General features: G+C 43.4%; 1 protein-coding gene across 2 annotated transcripts in view; it reads right to left on the reverse strand.

Annotated features, from left to right (window-relative positions):
- Positions 1 to 25,000, reverse strand: part of dclk1a (doublecortin-like kinase 1a) — a 182,713-nt gene that overhangs the window by 157,619 nt on the left and 94 nt on the right. For both annotated transcript variants that reach the window (XM_045690206.1, XM_045690208.1), the window contains exons 1-3: positions 24,787 to 25,000; positions 17,592 to 17,984; positions 16,519 to 16,877 (exon numbers count right to left, since the gene is read on the reverse strand). The exon at positions 24,787 to 25,000 is cut by the window's right edge. In XM_045690206.1, the coding sequence (XP_045546162.1) occupies positions 16,519 to 16,877; positions 17,592 to 17,949 (717 nt within the window). In that variant the 5' untranslated portion in view covers positions 17,950 to 17,984; positions 24,787 to 25,000. The remainder of the gene's footprint in view (positions 1 to 16,518; positions 16,878 to 17,591; positions 17,985 to 24,786) is intronic.

The raw sequence follows: 25,000 nt of genomic DNA on the forward strand, positions 1-25,000 counted from the left end.
CACAGACACACAGCCCCACACAGCCCCACAGCCCCACACAGCCCCACACAGCCCCACAGCCCCACACAGACCCACACAGACCCACAGACCCACACAGACCCACACAGACCCACAGACCCACACAGACCCACATAGACCCACATAGACCCACAGACCCACAGCCCCACACAGCCCCACAGCCCCACACAGCCCCACAGCCCCACACAGACACACAGACCCACACAGACCCACACAGACCCACAGCCCCACACAGACACACAGACCCACACAGACCCACAGACCCACACAGACCCACAGCCCCACACAGACACACAGACCCACACAGACCCACACAGACCCACAGCCCCACACAGACCCACAGACCCACACAGACCCACACAGACCCACACAGACCCACAGCCCCACAGTGCTCAAACACCAACAGACATAAAGATCACATTACATATTTCAAACAGGTCTCTCTCTCTAGTGTAGTGAAAGGCATAGAATCGATGTGGAAGGGCTGAACTAAATTGAACCGACCAGAACTGAACTACACTGAAGAGGATATAACTGAACTCATTTGCGTTGTAAATCTCCAGTAAATGGCCCAAAAAACGGAACAGAACTGAACTGAACAAAACAGAACAGAACTGAACAGAAGAGAACTGAGCAGAACTGAACAGAACAGAGCAGAACAGAACTGAACAAAACAGAACATAACTGAACAGAAGAGAACTGAACAAAACAGAACTGAACAAAACAGAACTGAACTGAACAGAACTGAACAAAACAAAACAGAACTGAACTGAACAAAAGAGAGCAGAACTGAACAGAACTGAACAGAGCAGAGCAGAACTGAACAGAGCAGAACAAAACTGAACTGAACAGAGCAGAACAAAACTGAACAAAAGAGAGCAGAACTGAACAGAACTGAACAGAGCAGAGCAGAACTGAACAGAACAAAACTGAACTGAACAGAGCAGAACTGAACAAAACTGAACAGAGCAGAACTGAACAGAGCAGAACTGAGCAGAACTGAACAGAACAGAGCAGAACAGAACAGAGCAGATATGAGCAGAACTGAACAAAACTGAACTGAACAGAGCAAAACCAAACAGAACTGAACTGAACAGAGCAGAACTGAACAGAACTTAACTGAACAGAGCAGAACCCGAGCAGAACTGAAAAGAGCAGAACAGAACAAGGGCAGAACAGAGCCAAGCCGAACAGAACAGGGCCGAACAGAGCAGAACAGAATGGGACAGAACTGGAAGAAAACTGAACAGAACTGAACTGAATTGTTCTGTACTGAGGGTGATCAGTGAGTCGACAAAGAGAACATGAGAATGAGGGATTGAGATATGATGTCATATGTAGAACATGAGAATGAAAGAATGAGATATGATGTCATATGTAGAACATGAGAATGAGGGATTGAGATATGATGTCATATGTAGAATATGAGAATGAGGGATTGAGATATGATGTCATATGTAGAACATGATTATGAGGGATTGAGATATGATGTAGAACATGAGAATGAGGGATTGAGATATGATGTCATATGTAGAACATGAGAATGAGGGATTGAGATATGATGTCATATGTAGAACATGAGAATGAGGGATTGAGATATGATGTCATATGTAGAACATGAGAATGAAAGAATGAGATATGATGTCATATGTAGAACATGAGAATGAGGGATTCAGATATGATGTCATATGTAGAACATGAGAATGAGGGATTGAGATATGATGTCATATGTAGAACATGAGAATGAGAGATTGAGATATGATGTCATATGTAGAATATGAGAATGAGGGATTGAGATATGATGTCATATGTAGAATATGAGAATGAGGGATTGAGATATGATGTCATATGTAGAACATGATTATGAGGGATTGAGATATGATGTAGAATATGAGAATGAGGGATTGAGATATGATGTCATATGTAGAACATGAGAATGAGGGATTGAGATATGATGTCATATGTAGAATATGAGAATGAGGGATTGAGATATGATGTCATGTGTAGATGGTGAACATATAGGCCGTGGCCCAGTGTCTCTAGCCTCATTATGAGGAGTCTAAAGTTACTCCGACGTTTCTCTTTACTGCGACATAGAGAAGTGGTGCTATGCTGTAGGTCTGTCAGGGTCTACAGAGAATCATCAGCAGCATCATCATCTCTCCTAGCTGGCCCAGAAACCTACTTCTAACAGACTAGCATCAGTCCTCTATGACAAACACACACTAAGCTTAATAACACATCTTATAGAGGGCTCTGGTGAAAAGCAGTGCGCTATATAGGGAATAGTATGCCATTTGGGAAGCATGCATAGTGCTCTAGTTCATATGAAACTTCCAGAGAGTATTTAGCTGGAAATTAACTGATGTTTTGGAAATAATGCCCAGGGTTAGGTTATCATGCACACTTTCCTTCTCCTTCTCTCTCTCTCTCTTCCCTTTTTCTCTCTCTCTCTCTTTCTCTCACCCTCTGCCTCTCTGCCTCTCTCCCTCTACCTCTCTCTCTCTCCATCTACCTCTCTCTCTCTTTCCCTTTCCCTTTCCCTCTCCCTCTCATTCCCCCTCTCCCTCTTTCCTCTCCTTCTCTATTTCTCTCCCTCTCGCTCTCCTTCCCTCTACCTCTCCCTCTACCTCTCTCCTTCCCTCTCTCTCTCCCTCTCTCTCTCTTTCCTTCCCTCTCCCTCTCATTCCCCCTCTCCCTCTCTCTCTCCTTCCCTCTCCCTCTCTCCCCCTCTCTCTCCTTCCCTCTCTCCCGCTCTCTCTCTTTCCCTCTCTCTTTCTCTCCTTCCCTCTCTCTCTTTCTCTCTCTCTCTCTCTCTCTCTCTCTCCTTCCCTCTCTCCCTCTCTCTCTCTCCTTCCCTCTCCCTCTCACACTCTCGTTACTGACAAATTGAGTCTGGATTAGCCTCATTTATAGGGGGATTGTGAATTTACCATGGGATTACCTTGAGTTTACAAACTGCAACCTTTCACCTCTTCACTACCACAGTGACACATACCAGGCTCTAGTTCTCTGGGTTATAGGGTTACCACCACCCACTGGTGTAGCGCAGGGTAAACACACATAAATGTTGCAGAATTGTTTTTGATTTTGCGGAACAATTTACCCACCTATCGGAGAAGGGTGTAATTGTGTATCTAGCTGGCTAAAACACCGGTAGCTACCTGGCTAAGACACCGGTAGCTACCTGGCTAAGACACCGGTAGCTAGCTGGCTAGAACACCGGTAGCTACCTGGCTAAGACACCGGTAGCTACCTGGCTAAGACACCGGTAGCTAGCTGGCTAGGACACCGGTATCTAGCTGGCTAGAACACCGGTAGCTACCTGGCTAAGACACCGGTAGCTAGCTGGCTAAGACACCGGTAGCTAGCTGGCTAGAACACCGATAGCTAGCTGGCTAAGACACCGGTAGCTACCTGGCTAAGACACCGGTAGCTACCTGGCTAAGACACCGGTAGCTAGCTGGCTAGAACACCGGTAGCTAGCTGGCTAGAACACCGGTAGCTAGCTGGCTAAGACACCGGTAGCTAGCTGGCTAAGACACCGGTAGCTAGCTGGCTAAGACACCGGTAGCTACCTGGCTAAGACACTGGTAGCTAGCTGGCTAGAACACCGATAGCTAGCTGGCTAAGACACCGATAGCTACCTGGCTAAGACACCGGTAGCTACCTGGCTAAGACACCGGTAGCTAGCTGGCTAAGACACTGGTAGCTAGCTGGCTAGGACACCGGTATTTAGCTGGCTGGAACACCGGTAGCTACCTGGCTAAGACACCGGTAGCTAGCTGGCTAGGACACCGGTATCTAGCTGGCTAGAACACCGGTAGCTACCTGGCTAAGACACCGGTAGCTAGCTGGCTAGGACACCGGTAGCTAGCTGGCTAGAACACCGGTAGCTAGCTGGCTAAGACACTGTAGCTACCTGGCTAAGACACTGGTAGCTAGCTGGCTAAGACACCGGTAGCTACCTGGCTAAGACACCGGTAGCTACCTGGCTAAGACACTGGTAGCTAGCTGGCTAAGACACTGGTAGCTAGCTGGCTAGGACACCGGTATCTAGCTGGCTAGAACACCGATAGCTACCTGGCTAAGACACCGGTAGCTAGCTGGCTAAGACACTGACAACTAGCTGGCTAAGACACCGGTAGCTAGCTGGCTAGGATTAGTAGAAACCAACACTGTTCTCAGGGTAGACCTAGTTGTAGTGTTCGAGTCGCGGACAATTGTAGCATTTTAGCTAACCCTAACCCTTTTCCTAACCTTACCCTTATTCTCCTAACCTGCCACTTTAATTCTCCTTGCCTGCTGCTTAAGTTCTCCTAACCTACTACGAAAAGGTATTTCTGCCAGTTAAAACTAGCAGTTCTGCCCTGAGAACAGTCTTGGTTTTCACTAATGCGATACAGCCACTTAAACATGAAGATGGCGTGCTCGGGCGAGGGGGGGGACCCTCTGCCATAATTTTCCCCTGACACCCTTCATCTCTACCTGTCCCTCCTTCTCTACCACACCTGACGCAACCACTGCCTTCATTTTCTCTCCATCTCTCCTCTCTTTCTAGCTCATCCCCCCTTTTCCCTCTTGTTGACTCAATTCATAATTGCATAACAGAGACATCACACACAGCACACACACATAAACACACACACACACATTAACACACACACACAAACCCACACACACACACACACACGCTCTTAGTGCACTGACTGAGCTGGTTCCGAGCCCGACCCATCCCAGCCCATCTGGCAGCCTGTTACCATGCCTACGGGCCCAATCAATGGCGGCTGGTCTATATATAACCCATAATAGTCTTACCTCCTGTGACTGTAACTGAGGGTGAACTGGGAGAGAACAGCATCCATACACTGTGTCTGAAATGGCACCCTGTTCCCTATTCCCTACCAGGGCCCATAAGGCTCGGGTCAAAAGTAGTGCACTATATGGGGAATAGGGTGCCAGTCCACTGGGCACAAACTGGTTGAATCGACGTTGTTTCAATGTAATTTGAGAGTTGATCTATTACAGCACCTCCTACTGGGGAGTTGATCTATTACAGCACCTCCTACTGGAGAGTTGATCTATCTACAGCACCTCCTACTGGAGAGTTGATCTATCTACAGCACCTCCTACTGGAGAGTTGATCTATCTACAGCACCTCCTACTGGGGAGTTGATCTATCTACATTACAGCACCTCCTACTGGAGAGTTGATCTATCTACAGCACCTCCTACTGGAGAGTTGATCTATCTACATTACAGCACCTCCTACTGGAGAGTTGATCTATCTACATTACAGCACCTCCTACTGGAGAGTTGATCTATCTACAGCACCTCCTACTGGAGAGTTGATCTATCAACATTACAGCACCTCCTACTGGAGAGTTGATCTATCTACATTACAGCACCTCCTACTGGAGAGTTGATCTATCTACATTACAGCACCTCCTACTGGAGAGTTGATCTATCTACATTATAGCACCTCCTACTGGAGAGTTGATCTATCTACAGCACCTCCTACTGGAGAGTTGATCTATCTACATTACAGCACCTCCTACTGGAGAGTTGATCTATCTACAGCACCTCCTACTGGAGAGTTGATCTATTACAGCACCTCCTACTGGAGAGTTGATCTATCTACATTACAGCACCTCCTACTGGAGAGTTGATCTATCTACAGCACCTCCTACTGGAGAGTTGATCTATCTACAGCACCTCCTACTGGAGAGTTGATCTATCTACATTACAGCACCTCCTACTGGAGAGTTGATCTATTACAGCACCTCCTACTGGAGAGTTGATCTATCTACAGCACCTCCTACTGGAGAGTTGATCTATCTACAGCACCTCCTACTGGAGAGTTGATCTATCTACATTACAGCACCTCCTACTGGAGAGTTGATCTATTACAGCACCTCCTACTGGAGAGTTGATCTATCTACAGCACCTCCTACTGGGGAGTTGATCTATCTACATTACAGCACCTCCTACTGGAGAGTTGATCTACCTACAGCACCTCCTACTGGAGAGTTGATGTATCTACAGCACCTTCTACTGGAGAGTTGATCTATCTACAGCTATCCATTTGGTCTTCCATCCAGGGTTTTAAGGGTTTTAACCAAGCCTAGCTAGCTTAGTTTTGATATTTGTCACTGACTACTACCAATGTGCTATCGTGAGAATGATTATTGAGAGATCTCTTTAAAACTTTTTGGGGATCGGTGTCCCTTCCATGAGACGCTTGAGCTAACGTAGGCTAATGCGATTAGCATGAGGTTGTAAGTCACAAGAAAATTTCCCATAACATAGACATATCTGATATTGGCAGAAAGCTTAAATTCTTGTTAGTCTAACTGCACTGTCCAATTTACAGTAGCTATTACAGTGAAAGAATACCATGCTATTGTTTGAGGAGAGTGCATAATTTTGAACATGAAAAGTTATTGATTTCAAATGTAATCTTCAAGTTAATCGTGAATATGTTTCATTCACTTCTCCATCCTAATCAAAAATAATCTAAGTTTAACAATAGAACTGAATCAAATCAAACTTTATTTAAAGTACATTTCAAGTTAGATTAGATGTAGTTATATTCTTTAACTTAGATTTTTGGTTGAGATGGAGACATGAATTATTCGTTTGTAAAAAAAGCTGGATATTGAATTGTGTTTGGTTGACAATGCAACCAAATATCAACATTTGAAAAAGATGTACAGTGCCTTCAGAAAGTATAGAATAAATAAGGAAGACTGTACAGAATAAAAATATTCCAAAACATGCATTCTGTTTGCAACAAGGCACCAAAGTAAAACTGCAAAAAATGTGGCAAAGCAATTCACTTTTTTTCCTGAATACAAAGTGTTATGTTTGGGGCAAATTCAATACAGCACATTACTGAGTACCACTCTTCATATTTTCAAGCATAGGAGTGGCTGCATCATGTTATGGGTATGCTTGTAATCGTTAAGGACTGGGGAGATTTTCAGGATAAAAAATTAAAAGAATGGAGATAAGCACAGGCAAAATCCAGGTTCAGGAAAACCTGGTTCAGTCTGTTATTCACCAGGCACTGGGCGATGAATTCACATTTCAGCAAAACAATAACCTAAAACACAAGGCCAAATCTACACTGGAGTTGCTTACCAAGAAGACAGTGAATGTTCCTGAGTGGCCAAGTTACAGTTTTGACTTAAATCTACTTGAAAATCTATGGCAATACCTGAAAATGGTTGTTTAGTAATGATCAACAACCAATTAGACAGAGCTTGAAGAATCATTTAAAAAAATGAATGGGCAAATATTGCATAATCAATGTGTGGAAAGGTCTTACAGACGTAACCAGAAAGACTCACATCTGTAATCACTACCAAAAGCACTTCTACAAAGTATTGACTCAGGGGTGTGAATAATTATGTAAATGAGATCTTTCTGTATTTCAATTTCAATAAATATACAAAAACTTCTAAAGCATGTTTTCACTTTGTCATTATGGGGTATTGTGTGTAGATGGGTGATCCAAAAAATCGATTTAATCCATTTTGAATTCAGGTTGTAACACAACAAAATGGGGAATAAGTTGAGGGGTATGAATACTTTGTGAAGGCAGTAATGGAGAAGAGAAAGGGGTATGAATCATTTGTGAAGGCAGTAATGGAGAAGAGAAAGGGGTATGAATACTTTGTGAAGGCATTAATGGAGAAGAGAAAGGGGTATGAATACTTTGTGAAGGCATTAATGGAGAAGAGAAAGGGGTATGAATAATTTGTGAAGGCATTAATGGAGAAGAGAAAGGGGTATGAATAATTTGTGAAGGCAGTAATGGAGAAGAGAAAGGGGTATGAATAATTTGTGAAGGCATTAATGGAGAAGAGAAAGGGGTATGAATAATTTGTGAAGGCAGTAATGGAGGGGAACAATTTGTGAAGGCAGTAATGGAGGGGAACAAAGGGTATGAATTGTGGTGGCTAATTTCCGCATTACCAAATGAGGAGTTACAAACACACCAGTCCGAGTTAAACTACATCTGTAATACTTAATTAAGATACTTTTGCAAAAGTTCTTGACCCCCAATAATGCACTCTCTCGAATGAATCATTTAATGAGGTGATTACAGAATGGCTACAGGGATCTTTTATAGCAACGATACCCCCTTCAACGTACATTGACAAACCACAGATACTTAGTAACAGTTCACAAAGGTTAAGTTTTGTATGACAGATATCAATAAAACACATCAGACAGTAACTGCTATGTCAACAGGATTAATGGTATAGCCCAGTATCTGGTCTCCTTAGAACTGTCCCTCCCTGGTACGGTATTGAACAGAACTATTTCATCCAATGGCATATATCAATTGTCAACTCTAGATACTCCCATCTCAAGCAAACCCCCTCTTGACCCCACTCCTGGACAGGCTCACTGGGGGGAGTGAGCCTCTAGGCCATATATTATCACAGGATAAGTGTGAGATCTAAGAGAGGACATACAAGGGTCCATTTACTGCCATAATCCTCCCCACAATAAAGAAAAGGAGGGAGTGACTTGCTCACAGACATTGTGGAGACAAGTCATTGGTTCCCCATTAATCACGCCATCCCTTCACATGGTTTAAGAAATAGGTAAAGACACATTCCCATGATGACAAGTCTGACCTCTCCCCTCTTTGGGCCCCAAGTGTCTGAGCCCCAGCTAAGGTAGACATGCAACTGAAAAGACACCAGAGTCCAATGGACACTTTCTAATGACAAGTACCTCAAATAAGCATATTATACTAATAAAACATCTTAATTATCTATGTTACCCAACTAATTCTGATTCGTCCACGACAGAATACTTCGTGAAGGCAGTAATGGAGAAGAGAAAGGGGTATGAATCCTTTGTGAAGGCAGTAATGGAGAAGAGAAAGGGGTATGAATAATTTGTGAAGGCAGTAATGGAGGGGAACAAGGGGTATGAATAATTTGTGAAGACTGTAATGGAGAAGAGAAAGTGGTATGAATAATTTGTGAAGGCAGTAATGGAGGGGAAATAATTTGTGAAGGCAGTAATGGAGAAGAGAAAGAGGTATGAATAATTTGTGAAGGCAGTAATGGAGAAGAGAAAGGGGCATGAATACTTTGTGAAGGCAGTAATGGAGAAGAGAAAGGGGTATGAATAATTTGTGAAGGCAGTAATGGAGAAGAGAAAGGGGCATGAATACTTTGTGAAGGCAGTAATGGAGAAGAGAAAGGGGTATGAATACTTTGTGAAGGCAGTAATGGAGAAGAGAAAGGGGCATGAATACTTTGTGAAGGCATTAATGGAGAAGAGAAAGGCGTATGAATAATTTGTGAAGGCAGTAATGGATAAGAGAAAGGGGTATGAATAATTTGTGAAGGCAGTAATGGAGGGGAAATAATTTGTGAAGGCAGTAATGGAGAAGAGAAAGAGGTATGAATAATTTGTGAAGGCAGTAATGGAGGGGAAATAATTTGTGAAGGCAGTAATGGAGAAGAGAAAGGGGTATGAATACTTTGTGAAGGCAGTAATGGAGAAGAGAAAGGGGTATGAATACTTTGTGAAGGCAGTAATGGAGGGGAACAAGGGGTATGAATAATTTGTGAAGGCAGTAATGGAGAAGAGAAAGGGGTATGAACACATTGTGAAGGCAGTAATGGAGAAGAGAAAGGGGTATGAATACTTTGTGAAGGCAGTAATGAAGGGGAGAAAGAGAGCTGAGGAGAGGCAGATAAAGAGCATGGTGTGAGAGATGGAAAGGTGACACAGTGTCACACAGCTGGGAGCCACCCAACCCTGTCACAACCCCATCACACACACCAGCCCATCACACACACACACACACACACACACACACACACACACACACACACACACACACACACACACACACACACACACACACACACACACACACACACACACACACACACACACACACCAATGCTCACGCACGCACATACACGCACAGCCACAAACATCACAGTAGTACACACACTCCTTGCTGGCAGAAAGAGAGAGGAGATCAGGGAGAGTATCTGATCTGGCTCAACCACAATGGCTTGTGAAACAGACAGTATGGTCAGGGCCATTAAGAGCTATCTCCATTCTGTCCTTCCAGAACCTTCTTTTTACCTCTATTGAAGCCTCTCAAACAGATGATAGTCTCCACTGTTTACCTGTCAGGAGACAAGACGCTGTGTGTGTGTGTGTGTGTGTGTGTGTGTGTGTGTGTGTGTGTGTGTGTGTGTGTGTGTGTGTGTGTGTGTGTGTGTGTGTGTGTGTGTGTGTGTGTGTGTGTGTGTGTGAGAGAGAGAGATAGGTAGATAGGGAGAGAGAGAGAGAGAAAGAGAGAGCGAGAGAGAGGGGTGGAATATCAATGATGTTCACACAGTGAGTTATTTTACTCTCTTCAGTGAAGTGCTGCAGGCAGATATAGTTACTACAGATATAGTTACAACAGATATAGCTACTGCAGATATAGTTACTGCAGATATAGTTACTGCAGACATAGCTACTGCAGATATAGCTACAGCAGATATAGCTACTACAGATATAGCTACTGCGGACATAGCTACTACAGATATAGTTACTGCAGATATAGTTACTGCAGATATAGTTACTGCAGATATAGCTACTACAGATATAGTTACTGCAGACATAGCTACTGCAAATATAGTTACTGCAGATATAGTTACTGCAGATATAGCTACTGCAGATATAGTTACTGCAGATATAGTTACTGCAGACATAGCTACTGCAAATATAGTTACTACAGATATAGTTACTCCAGATATGCTGTAGTTACTACAGATATATCTACTGCAAATATAGTTACTGCAAATATAGTTACTACAGATATAGCTACTGCAGATATAGTTACTGCAGAAAAAGCTACTGCAGATATACAGTTGAAGTCAGAAGTTTACATACACCTTAGCCAAATACATTTAAACTCAGTTTTTCACAATTCCTGACATTTAATCCTAGTAAAAATTCCCTGTCTTAGGTCAGTTAGGATCACCACTTCATTTTAAGAATGTGAAATGTCAGAATAATAGTAGAGAGAATTATTTATTTCAGCTTTTATCTCTTTCATCGCATTCCCAGTGGTCAGAAGTTTACATACACTCAGTTAGTATTTGGTAGCAGTGCCTTTAAATTGTGTAACTTGGGTCAAACGTTTCGGGTAGACTTCCACAAGCTTCCCACAATAAGTTGGGTGAAGTTTGGCCCATTCCTCCTGACAGAGCTGGTGTAACTGAGTCAGGTTTGTAGGCCTCCTTGCTCACACACACTTTTTCAGTTCTGCCCACAAATGTTCTATAGGATTGAGGTCAGGGCTTTGTGATGGCCACTCCAATACCTTGACTTTGTTGTCCTTAAGCCATTTTGCCACAACTTTGGAAATATGCTTTGGGTCATTGTCCATTTGGAAGACCCATTTACGACCAAGCTTTAACTTCCTGACTGATGTCTTGAGATGTTGCTTCATTATATCCACATAATTTTCCTACCTCACGATGCCATCTATTTTGTAAAGTGCACCAGTCCCTCCTGCAGCAAAGCACCCCCACAACATGATGCTGCCACCCCCGTTCTTCACGGTTGGGTTGGTGTTCTTCGGCTTGCAAGCCTCCCCCTTTTTCCTCCAAAAATAATGATGGTCATTATGGCCAAACAGTTCTATTTTTGTTTCATCAGACCAGAGGAAATTTCTTCAAAAAGTACAATCTTTGTCCCCATGTGCAGTTGCAACCTGTAGTCTGGCTTCTTTATGGCGGTTTTAGAGCAGTGGCTACTTCCTTGCTGAGTAGCCTTTCAGGTTATGTCGATGTCGGACTCATTTAACTGTGGATATTGAGACATAGTTACTGCAGATACAGTTACTGCAGATATAGTTACTACAGATATGGTTACTGCAGATATAGTTATTGCAGATATAGTTACTGCAGATATAGTTACTGCAGATATAGCTACTGCAGATATAGTTACTGCAGTTATAGCTACTGCAGATATAGTTACTGCAGTTATAGCTACTGCAGATATAGTTACTGCAGATATAGTTACTGCAGATATACTGTAGCTACTGCAGATATACTGTAGCTACTGCAGATATAGCTACTGCAGATATAGTTACTGCAGATATAGCTACTGTAGATATAGCTACTACAGATATAGCTACTGCAGATATAGCTACTGCAGATATAGCTACTGCAGATATACTCTAGCTACTGCAGATATAGTTACTGCAGATATACTGTAGCTACTACAGATATAGCTACTACAGATATAGCTACTGCAGATATAGTTACTTCAGATATAGTTACCGCAGATATAGCTACTGCAGATATAGTTACTGCAGATATAGTTACTGCAGATATACTGTAGCTACTGCAGATATACTGTAGCTACTGCAGATATAATTACTGCAGATATAGTTACTGCAGATATACTGTAGCTACTACAGATATAGCTACTGCAGATATAGTTACTGCAGATATACCTACTACAGATATAGCTACTGCAGATATAGCTACTGCAGATATAGCTACTGCAGATATAGTTACTACAGATATAGCTACTGCAGATATAGCTACTGCAGATATAGCTACTGCAGATATAGTTACCGCAGATATAGCTACTGCAGATATACTGTAGCTACTGCAGATATAGCTACTGCAGATATACTGTAGCTACTGCAGATATAGCTACTGCAGATATACTGTATCTACTGCAGATGTAGCTACTGCAGATATAGTTACTGCAGATATAGCTACTGCAGATATACTGTAGCTACTGCAGATGTAGCTACTGCAGATATAGTTACTGCAGATATAGCTACTGCAGATATAGCTACTGAAGATATAGCTACTGCAGATATAGTTACTGCAGAAATAGCTACTGCAGATATAGTAACTGCAGATATAGCTACTGCAGATATAGCTACTGCAGATATACTGTAGCTACTGCAGATATAGTTACTGCAGATATACTGTAGCTACTACAGATATAGCTACTACAGATATAGCTACTGCAGATATAGTTACTGCAGATATACTGTAGCTACTGCAGATATACTGTAGCTACTGCAGATATACTGTAGCTACTGCAGATATAGTTACTGCAGATATAGTTACTGCAGATATACTGTAGCTACTACAGATATAGCTACTGCAGATATAGTTACTGCAGATATAGCTACTACAGATATAGCTACTGCAGATATAGCTACTGCAGATATAGTTACCGCAGATATAGCTACTGCAGATATACTGTAGCTACTGCAGATATAGCTACTGCAGATATACTGTAGCTACTGCAGATATAGCTACTGCAGATATACTGTATCTACTGCAGATGTAGCTACTGCAGATATAGTTACTGCAGATATAGCTACTGCAGATATACTGTAGCTACTGCAGATGTAGCTACTGCAGATATAGTTACTGCATATATAGCTACTGCAGATATAGCTACTGCAGAAATAGCTACTGCAGATATAGTAACTGCAGATATAGTAACTGCAGATATAGCTACTGCAGATATAGTTACTACAGATATAGCTACTGCAGATATAGCTACTGCAGATATAGCTACTGCAGATATAGTTACTGCAGATATAGTTACTGCAGATATAGTTACATATAGTTACTGTAGATATAGCTACTGCAGATATAGCTACGACAGATATAGCTACTGCAGATATAGCTACTGCAGATATAGTTACTGCAGATATAGTTACATATAGTTACTGTAGATATAGCTACTGCAGATATAGCTACTGCAGATATAGTTACTGTAGATATAGTTACTGTAGATATAGCTACTGTAGATATAGTTACTGAAGATATAGTTACTGCAGATATAGTTACTGTAGATATAGTTACTGTAGATATAGTTACTGAAGATATAGTTACTGAAGATATAGTTACTGTAGATATAGTTACTGTAGATATAGTTACTGAAGATATAGTTTCTGTAGATATAGTTACTGAAGATATAGTTACTGCAGATATAGTTACTGCAGATATAGTTACTGTAGATATAGTTACTGAAGATATAGTTACTGAAGATGTAGTTACTGTAGATATAGTTACTGAAGATATAGTTACTGTAGATATAGTTACTGTAGATATAGTTACTGTAGATATAGTTACTGCAGATATAGTTACTGAAGATATAGTTACTGTAGATATAGTTACTGTAGATATAGTTACTGAAGATATAGTTACTGAAGATATAGTTACTGTAGATATAGTTACTGTAGATATAGTTACTGCAGATATAGTTACTGCAGATATAGTTAACACAGATAAGGTTACTACAGATATAGTTAATACAGATATAGTTACTACAGATATAGTTACTACAGATATAGTTACTGCATATATAGTTACTACAGATATAGTTACTACAGATATATTTACTACAGATATAGTTAATACAGATATAGTTACTGCGGATCTAGTTACCTATCTCATTTTACCTCTCTGTACCTCTCTCTCTATCTACCTCTCTCAGTCTACCCCTCTCTCTCTACCTCTATCTACTTCTTTCTCTCTCTTTACCTCTCTCTCTCTTAATTCAATTCAAATGGCTTTATTGGCATGGGAAACATATGTTTACATTGCTAAAGCAAGAGAAATAGATAATAAACAAAAGGGAAATGATCCATCAATAAATAACAGTAAACATCACACTCACAAGTTTTAAAGGAATAGACACATTTCAAATGTCATATTATGGCTATGTACAGTGTTGTAACTATGTGCAAATAGTTCAAGTACAAAAGGGAAAATAAATAAACATAAATATGGGTTGTATTTTCAATGGTGTTCATTGGTTGCCCTTTTCTTGTGGCAACAGGTAACAAATGTTGCTGCTGTGATGGCACACTGTGGTCTTTCACCCAATAGATATGGGAGTTTGTTTTGGAATTCTCTCTCTCCATGTATTTCTCTCTATCAGGTATGTTTACCTGGTTTACCAGTGTGTCTGATTGTCTAGAAAGGACACAGAGACATAGCACAACAAAGCTATCATTGTATTCTCTCTTTTTGCCAGCATCTTCCTCCTCTCTCTCTCTCTCTGACAGATACTACAGCATCTTCCTCCTCTCTCTCTCTCTGAGAGATACCACAGCATCTTCCTCCTCTCTCTGAGAGATACCACAGCATCCTCCTCCTCTCTCTGAGAGATACCACAGCATCTTCCTCCTCCTCTCTCTGAGAGATACCACAGCATCTTCCTCCTCTCTCTGAGAGATACCACAGCATCCTCCTCCTCTCTCTGAGAGATACCACAGCATCTTCCTCCTCCTCTCTCTGAGAGATACCACAGCATCTTCCTCCTCCTCTTTGAGAGATACCACAGCATCTTCCTCCTCTCTCTGAGAGATACCACAGCATCTTCCTCCTCTCTCTGAGAGATACCACAGCATCTTCCTCCTCTCTCTGAGAGATACCACAGCATCTTCCTCCTCTCTCTGAGAGATACCACAGCATCTTCCTCCTCCTCTCTCTGAGAGATACCACAGCATCTTCCTCCTCCTCTCTCTGAGAGATACCACAGCATCTTCCTCCTCTCTCTCTCTCTGAGAGATACCACAGCATATTCCTCCTCTCTCTCTCTCTGAGAGATACCACAGCATCTTCCTCCTCTCTCTGAGAGATACCACAGCATCTTCCTCCTCTCTCTGAGAGATACCACAGCATCTTCCTCCTCTCTCTCTCTGAGAGATACCACAGCATCTTCCTCCTCTCTCTCTCTCTGAGAGATACCACAGCATCTTCCTCCTCTCTCTCTCTGAGAGATACCACAGCATCTTCCTCCTCTCTGTGAGAGATACCACAGCATCTTCCTCCTCTCTCTGAGAGATACCACAGCATTTTCCTCCTCTCTCTGAGAGATACCACAGCATCTTCCTCCTCTCTCTGAGAGATACCACAGCATCTTCCTCCTCTCTCTGAGAGATACCACAGCATCTTCCTCCTCTCTCTGAGAGATACCACAGCATCTTCCTCTCTCTCTCTCTGAGAGATACCACAGCATCTTCTTCTCGAACAACAACATTAAAGCCCAAAATACTTTCCATCCTTAGAAACAATCTCCACGAAATCATGCCAACCATTAATCCATGCCAGACTGAGCAGGAACACTCTGAGTCAGGGGAGAGGACATTGTACTGGTTCCCTTCTATAGCAACAACACAATGAGTCAGGGGAGAGGACAAAATTATATTGGTTCCCTTCTATAGCAACAAAACTACCAAACAAGATATTGTACATCAACTAGCTCTCTCCCATTGGACAAGAGGACGCGCTCCAAGCATATACTTTCCACCACAGCCTAAACTATCCTCTCTCACCTGCCTTAAACACACACGCACACACACAAACACACACACACACACACACCTGCCCAAAAGCAGACACGCCAACCCCCATAGTTCAGCAAACCATCTCCAACCCCCCCCCCCCAATCTCTCTCTCTCATCTCTCACCTGTTTCCCCTCCAGTGTATAGATCCTCTTCACCACTCCAGAGTCCAGTTTGATGGCCTCCGTGATGTCGGTCAGGACCTGTTCGTATGAATGGGCCGTCTTCTTATTGAGAAGGATTCGTACAGCCTTCCTGGGCTTCACCCCGCTCCGCACCACCGTCACCAGCTTGGGACGGATGAAATCCTTCACCGCTTGGTCCCGGGTGTCTGGAGGTCCGGCCTTGGAGCAGCCCAGGGATGGAGGCCCACGGGCGGCCGCCGCAGACGAAGCTTTGACGTTCACAGACCAGTTGGGGTTGACGTTCTTGGTGTAGTCGAGCTTCTTGAAGACCTCGATGGAGCCACACACGTAGCTCTCGCCTGGGGAGGGGAGAGAGGGGGAGCGATATGGAGTCAAATCCTCCATGCATTTAAGAGCATTGGATTATGAGAGAGAGAGAGAGAGAGAGAGAGAGAGTGAGAGAAACAGAGAGAGAGAGAGAGAGACAGAGAGAGAGAGCGAGAGAGAGAGAGAGAGAGAGAGAGAGAGAGAGAGAGAGAGAGAGAGAAAGAGAAAGAGAGAGAGAGAGTCAGAGAGACAAAGAGACAGAGACAGAGAGACAGAGAGACATAGAGAGAGAGAGAGAGAGAGAGAGAGAGAGCCAGAGAGAGACAGAGAGAGAGAGAAAGAGAGAGAGAGAGTCAGAGAGACAAAGAGAGACAGAGAGACAGAGAGAGAGAGAGAGAGAGAGAGAGAGAGAGAGAGACAGAGAGAGAGAGAGAGAGAGAGAGAGACAGAGAGACAGAGAGAGAGAGAGCAAGAGAGAGACAGAGAGAGACAGAGGAGAGAGAGACAGAGAGAGAGAGAGAAACAGAGAGAGACAGAGAGACAGAGGAGAGAGAGACAGAGAGAGACAGAGAGAGAGTGAGAGAGAGAGAGAGAGAGAGAGACAGAGAGACAGAGAGAGAGAGAGAGAGAGACAGAGAGAGAGAGAGAGAGACAGAGAGACAGAGGAGAGAGACAGAGAGAGGGAGAGAGAGAAAGAGAGAGAGAGAGACCTACTCAGAACATCAGTAATAAGTGCATCATATTACCCTCCACCAGTTGATCAGTGCTGGTGATCTTTTTGGTTCCATCCACTGAGTAGATGATCCGTACACCCTGGGGCAGGTTCACATTATCAGACAGGGAACGGGTCAGGTCCGCCAGCAGAGCATCAAAAGACCGGAACCGGTCCGCGGAGATGGCGTACACAATCCCGTTAAAGTAACGGTCCCCGTTGCGGTAGAAGCGGACCTTCTTGGCCTTCTTCTCCGAGCTGAGGGTCTTGAGGGTACGGGTGTGGTAGAGACTGCAGTGGGCGCTGTGTGCTGGGCTAGTCACCCCGTTCAGCCTGTCCCCTCGGCTGTTTCGCCTCGCCTTATCCCGCTCGTCGAAATGCTCAAGCTCCATCGCGCTGCCAAAGGTCACAAGAACGGCTCTACTATCTAAAGAAATAAAAAGATAATCAAGACGAATCAACTAAACAAACATTTAAGGCTGTAATTTTCTAATTTGAGATTTGTCCAGTTGATGTATGTCCAACAAGCGTGGTAGTTTGTCCTGTCGGCCGGTCTCTCTCCGTGAAACCAGGGATAGTGTGCGTGGTCTCAAAATAACTTCCTAATGACAGATTATGCTTTCTAATCCCTGGGCAGTATAGTAGGCTAGGCTGTGGATGGACAGTATAGTAGGCTAGGCTGTGGATGGACAGTATAGTAGGCTAGGCTAGGCTGTGGATGGACAGTATAGTAGGCTAGGCTAGGCTGTGGATGGACAGTATAGTAGGCTAGGCTAGGCTGTGGATGGACAGTATAGTAGGCTAGGCTAGGCTGTGGATGGACAGTATAGTAGGCTAGGCTAGGCTGTGGATGGACAGTATAGTAGGCTATGGTAAGGCTGTGGATGGACAGTATAGTAGGCTAGGCTGTGGATGGACAGTATAGTAGACTAGGCTAGGCTGTGGATGGACAGTATAGTAGGCTACGCTGTGGATGGACAGTATAGTAGGCTAGGCTAGGCTGTGGATGGACAGTATAGTAGGCTAGACTAGGCTAGGCTGTGGATGGACAGTATAGTAGGCTAGGCTAGGCTGTGGAAGGACAGTATAGTAGGCTAGGCTAGGCTGTGGATGGACAGTATAGTAGGCTAGGCTAGGCTGTGGATGGACAGTATAGTAGGCTAGGCTAGGCTGTGGATGGACAGTATAGTAGGCTAGGCTGTGGATGGACAGTATAGTAGGCTAGGCTAGGCTGTGGATGGACAGTATAGTAGGCTAGGCTAGGCAGTGGATGGACAGTATAGTAGGCTAGGCTAGGCTGTGGGTGAACAGTATAGTAGGCTAGGCTAGGCAGTGGATGGACAGTATAGTAGGCTAGGCTGTGGATGGACAGTATAGTAGGCTAGGCTAGGCTGTGGATGGACAGTATAGTAGGCTAGGCTAGGCTGTGGATGGACAGTATAGTAGGCTAGGCTAGGCTGTGGATGGACAGTATAGTAGGCTAGGCTAGGCTGTGGATGGACAGTATAGTAGGCTAGGCTGTGGATGGACAGTATAGTAGGCTAGGCTAGGCTGTGGATGGACAGTATAGTAGGCTAGACTAGGCTAGGCTGTGGATGGACAGTATAGTAGGCTAGGCTAGGCTGTGGATGGACAGTATAGTAGGCTAGGCTAGGCTGTGGATGGACAGTATAGTAGGCTAGGCTAGGCAGTGGATGGACAGTATAGTAGGCTAGGCTAGGCTGTGGGTGAACAGTATAGTAGGCTAGGCTAGGCAGTGGATGGACAGTATAGTAGACTAGGCTGTGGATGGACAGTATAGTAGGCTAGGCTAGGCTGTGGATGGACAGTATAGTAGGCTAGGCTAGGCTGTGGATGGACAGTATAGTAGGCTAGGCTAGGCAGTGGATGGACAGTATAGTAGGCTAGGCTAGGCTGTGGATGGACAGTATAGTAGGCTAGGCAGTGGGTGGACAGTATAGTAGGCTAGGCTAGGCTGTGGATGGACAGTATAGTAGGCTAGGCTAGGCTGTGGATGGAGAGTATAGTAGGCTAGGCTAGGCAGTGGATGGACAGTATAGTAGGCTAGGCTAGGCTGTGGGTGAACAGTATAGTAGGCTAGGCTAGGCAGTGGATGGACAGTATAGTAGGCTAGGCTGTGGATGGACAGTATAGTAGGCTAGGCTAGGCTGTGGATGGACAGTATAGTAGGCTAGGCTAGGCAGTGGATGGACAGTATAGTTGAATAGGCTAGGCTGTGGGTGGACAGTATAGTAGGCTAGGCTAGGCTGTGGATGGACAGTATAGTAGAATAGGCTGTGGATGGACAGTATAGTAGGCTAGGCTAGGCTGTGGATGGACAGTATAGTAGGCTAGGCTAGGCTGTGGGTGGACAGTATAGTAGGCTAGGCTAGGCTGTGGATGGACAGTATAGTAGGCTAGGCTAGGCAGTGGATGGACAGTATAGTAGGATAGGCTAGGCTGTGGATGGACAGTATAGTAGACTAGGCTGTGGATGGACAGTATAGTAGGCTAGGCTAGGCTGTGGATGGACAGTATAGTAGAATAGGCTAGGCTGTGGGTGGACAGTATAGTAGGGTAGGCTAGGCTGTGGATGGACAGTATAGTAGACTAGGCTGTGGGTGGACAGTCTAGTAGGCTAGGCTAGGCTGTGGATGGACAGTATAGTAGGCTAGGCTAGGCTGTGGGTGGACAGTATAGTAGGCTAGGCTAGGCTAGGCTGTGGGTGGACAGTATAGTAGGCTAGGCTAGGCTGTGGGTGGACAGTATAGTAGGCTAGGCTAGGCTAGGGTGTGGGTGGACAGTATAGTAGGCTAGGCTAGGCTAGGCTGTGGATGGACAGTATAGTAGGCTAGGCTAGGCTGTGGATGGACAGTATAGTAGGCTATGCTAGGCTAGGCTGTGGATGGACAGTATAGTAGGCTAGGCTAGGCTAGGCTGTGGATGGACAGTATAGTAGGCTAGGCTAGGCTGTGGATGGATTAAATAGTTTTTTTTCTCTCTTCAATCTACACACAATACTCCATAATGGCAAAGCAAAAACAGTTATTTCTTTGGAGGGGGGGCAAAAAACAGAAATATAACATTTACTTAAGTATTAGCACCCTTTACTCAGTATCTTGTTGAAGCACCTTTGTCAGCGATTACAGCCTCGAGTCTTCTGGGGTATGATGCTACAAGCTTGGCACACCTGTATTTCGGGAGTTTTTCCCATTCTTCTCTGCAGATCCTCTCAAGCTCTGTCAGTTTGGATGGGGAGTGTTTCTGCACAGCTATTTTCAGGTCTCCCCAGAGATGTTCGATCATGTCCAAGTCTTGTCAGGTCCAGGTCCAGAGACTTGTCCCGAAGCCACTCCTGTGTTGTCTTGGCTGTGTGCTTAGGGTCGTTGTCCTGTTGGAAGGTAAACCGTCGCCCCAATCTGAGGTCCTGAGCGCTCTGGAGTAGATTTCATCAAGGATCTCTTTTCTCCATTCATCTTTCCCTAGATCCTGACTAGTGTCCCAGTCCCTACTGCTGAACAACATCCCCACAGCATGATGCTGCCACCACCATGCTTCACCATAGGGATGGTATTGGCCAGGTGATGAGCAGTGTCTGGTTTCCTCCAGATGTGACACTTGGCATTCAGGCAAAAGAGTTCAACATTGGTTTGTTTTAGGTGCCTTTTGGCAAACTCAAAACGGGCTGTCATGTGCCCTTTACTGAGGAGTGGCTTCCGTCTGGCCACTCTACCATTAAGGCCTGATTGGTGGAGTGCTGCAGAGACGGTAGTCCTTCTGGAAAGTTATTCCATCACCACAGACGAACTCTGGAGCTCTGTCAGAGTGACCATCAGGTTCTTGGTCACCTCCCTGACCATGGCCCTTCTCCATCGATTGCTCAGTTTGGCAGGGTGGCCAGCTCTAGGAAGAGTCTTGGTGATTTCCTCCATTTAAGAATGATGGAGGCCACTGTTTTCTTGGGGACCTTCAATGCTGCAGAATTTTTTTTGGTACCCATCCCCAGATTTGTGCTTCGACACAATCCTGTCTCAGAGCTCTGCTGACAATTCGTTCGACCTCATGGCTTGGTTTTTGATCTGACATGCACTGTCAACTGTGGGACCTTACAGTATACAGCCTCTCTAGGGTAGGTGGCACCAAATCATCCCACCTACGTAACAGCCAGTGTAATCCCGTGGCGCGTTATTCAAAAACCTCAAAAATGCTAAAACTTCAATTTTTCAAACATATGACTATTTTACAGCATTTTAAAGACAAGACTCTCGTTAATCTAACCACACTGTCCGATTTCAAAAAGGCTTTACAACGAAAACAAAACATTAGATTATGTCAGCAGAGTACCCAGCCAGAAATAATCAGACACCCATTTTTCAACCTAGCATATAATGTCACATAAACCCAAACCACAGCTAAATGCAGCACTAACCTTTGATGAACTTCATCAGATGACAACCCTAGGACATTATGTTATACAATACATGCATGTTTTGTTCAATCAAGTTCATATTTATATCAAAAACCAGCTTTTTACATTAGCATGTGACTAGCATGTGACTAGCATTCCCACCGAACACTGCCGGTGAATTTACTAAATTACTCACAATAAACGTTCACAAAAAGCATAACAATTATTTTAAGAATTATAGATACAGAACTCCTCTATGCACTCGATATGTCCGATTTTAAAATAGCTTTTCGGTGAAAGCACATTTTGCAATATTCTCAGTAGATAGCCCGGCATCACAGGGCTAGCTATTTAGACACCCAGCAAGTTTAGCACTCACCAAAGTCAGATTTACTATAAGAAAAATGTTATTACCTTTGCTGTTCTTCGTCAGAATGCACTCCCAGGACTTCTACTTCAATAACAAATGTTGGTTTGGTTCAAAATAATCCATTGTTATATCCAAACAGCAGCGTTTTGTTCGTGCGTTCAAGACACTATCCGAAAGGGTAAATAAGGGTGACGAGCATGGCGCAATTCGTGACAAAAAAATTCTAAATATTCCATTACCGTACTTCGAAGCATGTCAACCGCTGTTTAAAATCAATTTTTATGCCATTTTTCTCATAAAAAAGCGATAATATTCCGACCGGGAATCTGCGTTTAGGTAAACAGACGAAAGAAAATAAAGCATGGGGTCGACTCGGGCACGCGCCTAAGCCCATAGTACTCTGATCGGCCACTTGCCAAAAGCGATAATGTGTTTCAGCCAGAGGCTGCCTCAATATCGTTCAGCTTTTTCCCGGGCTCTGAGAGCCTATGGGAGCCGTAGGAAGTGTCACGTTAGAGCAAAGATCCTCAGTCTTCAATAAAAAGAGCCAAGATGAAACACAACTTCTCAGACAGGCCACTTCCTGCATGGAATCTTCTCAGGTTTTGGCCTGCCATTTGAGTTCTGTTATACTCACAGACACCATTCAAACAGTTTTAGAAACTTTAGGGTGTTTTCTATCCAAAGCCAATAATTATATGCATATTCTAGTTACTGGGCAGGAGTAGTAACCAGATTAAATCGGGTACGTTTTTTATCCGGCCGTGTCAATACTGCCCCCTAGCCCTAACAGGATAGACAGGTGTGTGCCTTTCCAAATCATGTCCAATCAACTGAATTTACCACAGGTGGACTCCAATCAAGTTGTAGAAACATTTCAAGGATGATCAATGGAAACAGGATGCACCTGAGCTCAATTTCGAGTCTCATAGCAAAGGGTCTGAATACTTATGTAAATATGGTATTTCTGTTTTTTTGCAAACATTTCAAAAAAACTGTTTTTCACTTTGTCATTATGGGGTATTGTGTGTAGATTGACGAGGAAAACATTTAATTTAATCCATTTTAGAATAAGGCTGTAACTTAACAGAATTTGAAAGGGTCAGAATACTTTCCGAATGCTCTGATTAATAAAATGTATGCTACTGAAATATAAATACAATTCTAATCTAATCCAATCTGTTATATCTGAAATGTTTTTTTCCAGTTTAGATGCTTATGGTAGTCTCATGTCTTAGTCTTCCCAACCCGGCAGTCATTCTGAATGTAGGTGATAAATAAGGTCTAAAAGTTGGATATCCCCACTCTGGCTGGATTCCAATAGGAATGACAGCATACTGTGACTTGCAGGCCTTATTTTGCATGTAAACTATGAGTTTCAGGCCACTGTATTAGGGTAACACTAGGCCCTCTAAATAAGGCCTTATGAATGATGTGTTGTACGTGCTAAAGAATTTAATTTGAATGATAATATATTAGCTTAGAATCTCACATGGTGAAGGCCAGAGGACTGTACATTGATGAATGCAACAACCATGTCTCTGTCACTAACTAACAAATACAGTCATGTGTGATAACTCTACAATTCACTCAAAAGGCAAGGCACTGTGGGAAATATGCAAAAAAAAAAGGCTTTACACTAAGCAGTGTGTTCATTTAAAACTGAAAAGTGTGGAACTGTATAAACACTGGACCAGTGTTAAATTTAACACTATCAGTGTTGATTTAACACTATAGGTGTTGATTTAACATTGGATAATTTGCTGTGAAGGTCTCAGTGAACACCATAACAGTGTAACTTTAACACTGAGTTAGTCTTACATGTTAATGCCGCAGGTGTTGGAAAGCATCGGTGTTAAAAGGGCAACACTTTAAAAAGTGTAAATTCAACACATTTTGGTGGTTCTCCAATAAACACGTTGAAAGTGTGAAATTGAACACCCACAGTGTTAAATTTACAGAAATATTTTTTTTGCTGAGTAATGCAGTTCACACACTAACTAGCCCCATTGCTTACAAAGACGTTCTCCTCGATTACAATTCAAACAAATGCAAAAATATGAAAAGATTCAATGATAAACAGAATTTCTTATCTGGAAAAATATGTTTGATTGTGTTATTGTATCCAATTGACAACATAAAGGGGTTTCAAATAGGTCAATACGTACACGTAGAACACTTTCCACGGTATCGATCAATCTGATCAGCATCAGTCATATCAACAAATAAACAATGATTTTCCACCACAGAGACGTGGCTGTGAATGACATATTTACAATAATAGCCACATAGAAAAAGGAGACAGAGAAACACTTGCTTTGGCAATGTTAACATATGTTTCCCATGTCAATAAAGCCCTTGAATTGAACTGAAACAGAGAGATGGATAGACGCGCCACTGACTTTTGCTTATTTCCCTACAGTAAATGATAGTTTTCCATAGTTTGCTTACCTAAGAGGTTCACTAAGGATTCTGTCACCTCCAGTCTTGCTGCGTGTATTTCCCCCCCAAGAGAACTGAAGAATGGCTTTCAGTAAACAGTAGCCAGTGTAGTGTAGACTCGGGACTTTTTTCTCTTCCCTGATGGCGATCAGAAACTGCAGTTTACGCAGAACAGCGCAGACCGTCTTTGTTGTCCCGTGGATCTCTCCACCACCACCACAAC

This window comes from Salmo salar, chromosome ssa11 (genome assembly GCF_905237065.1).
Source record: "Salmo salar chromosome ssa11, Ssal_v3.1, whole genome shotgun sequence".
NCBI classification, from domain to species: domain Eukaryota; kingdom Metazoa; phylum Chordata; class Actinopteri; order Salmoniformes; family Salmonidae; genus Salmo; species Salmo salar.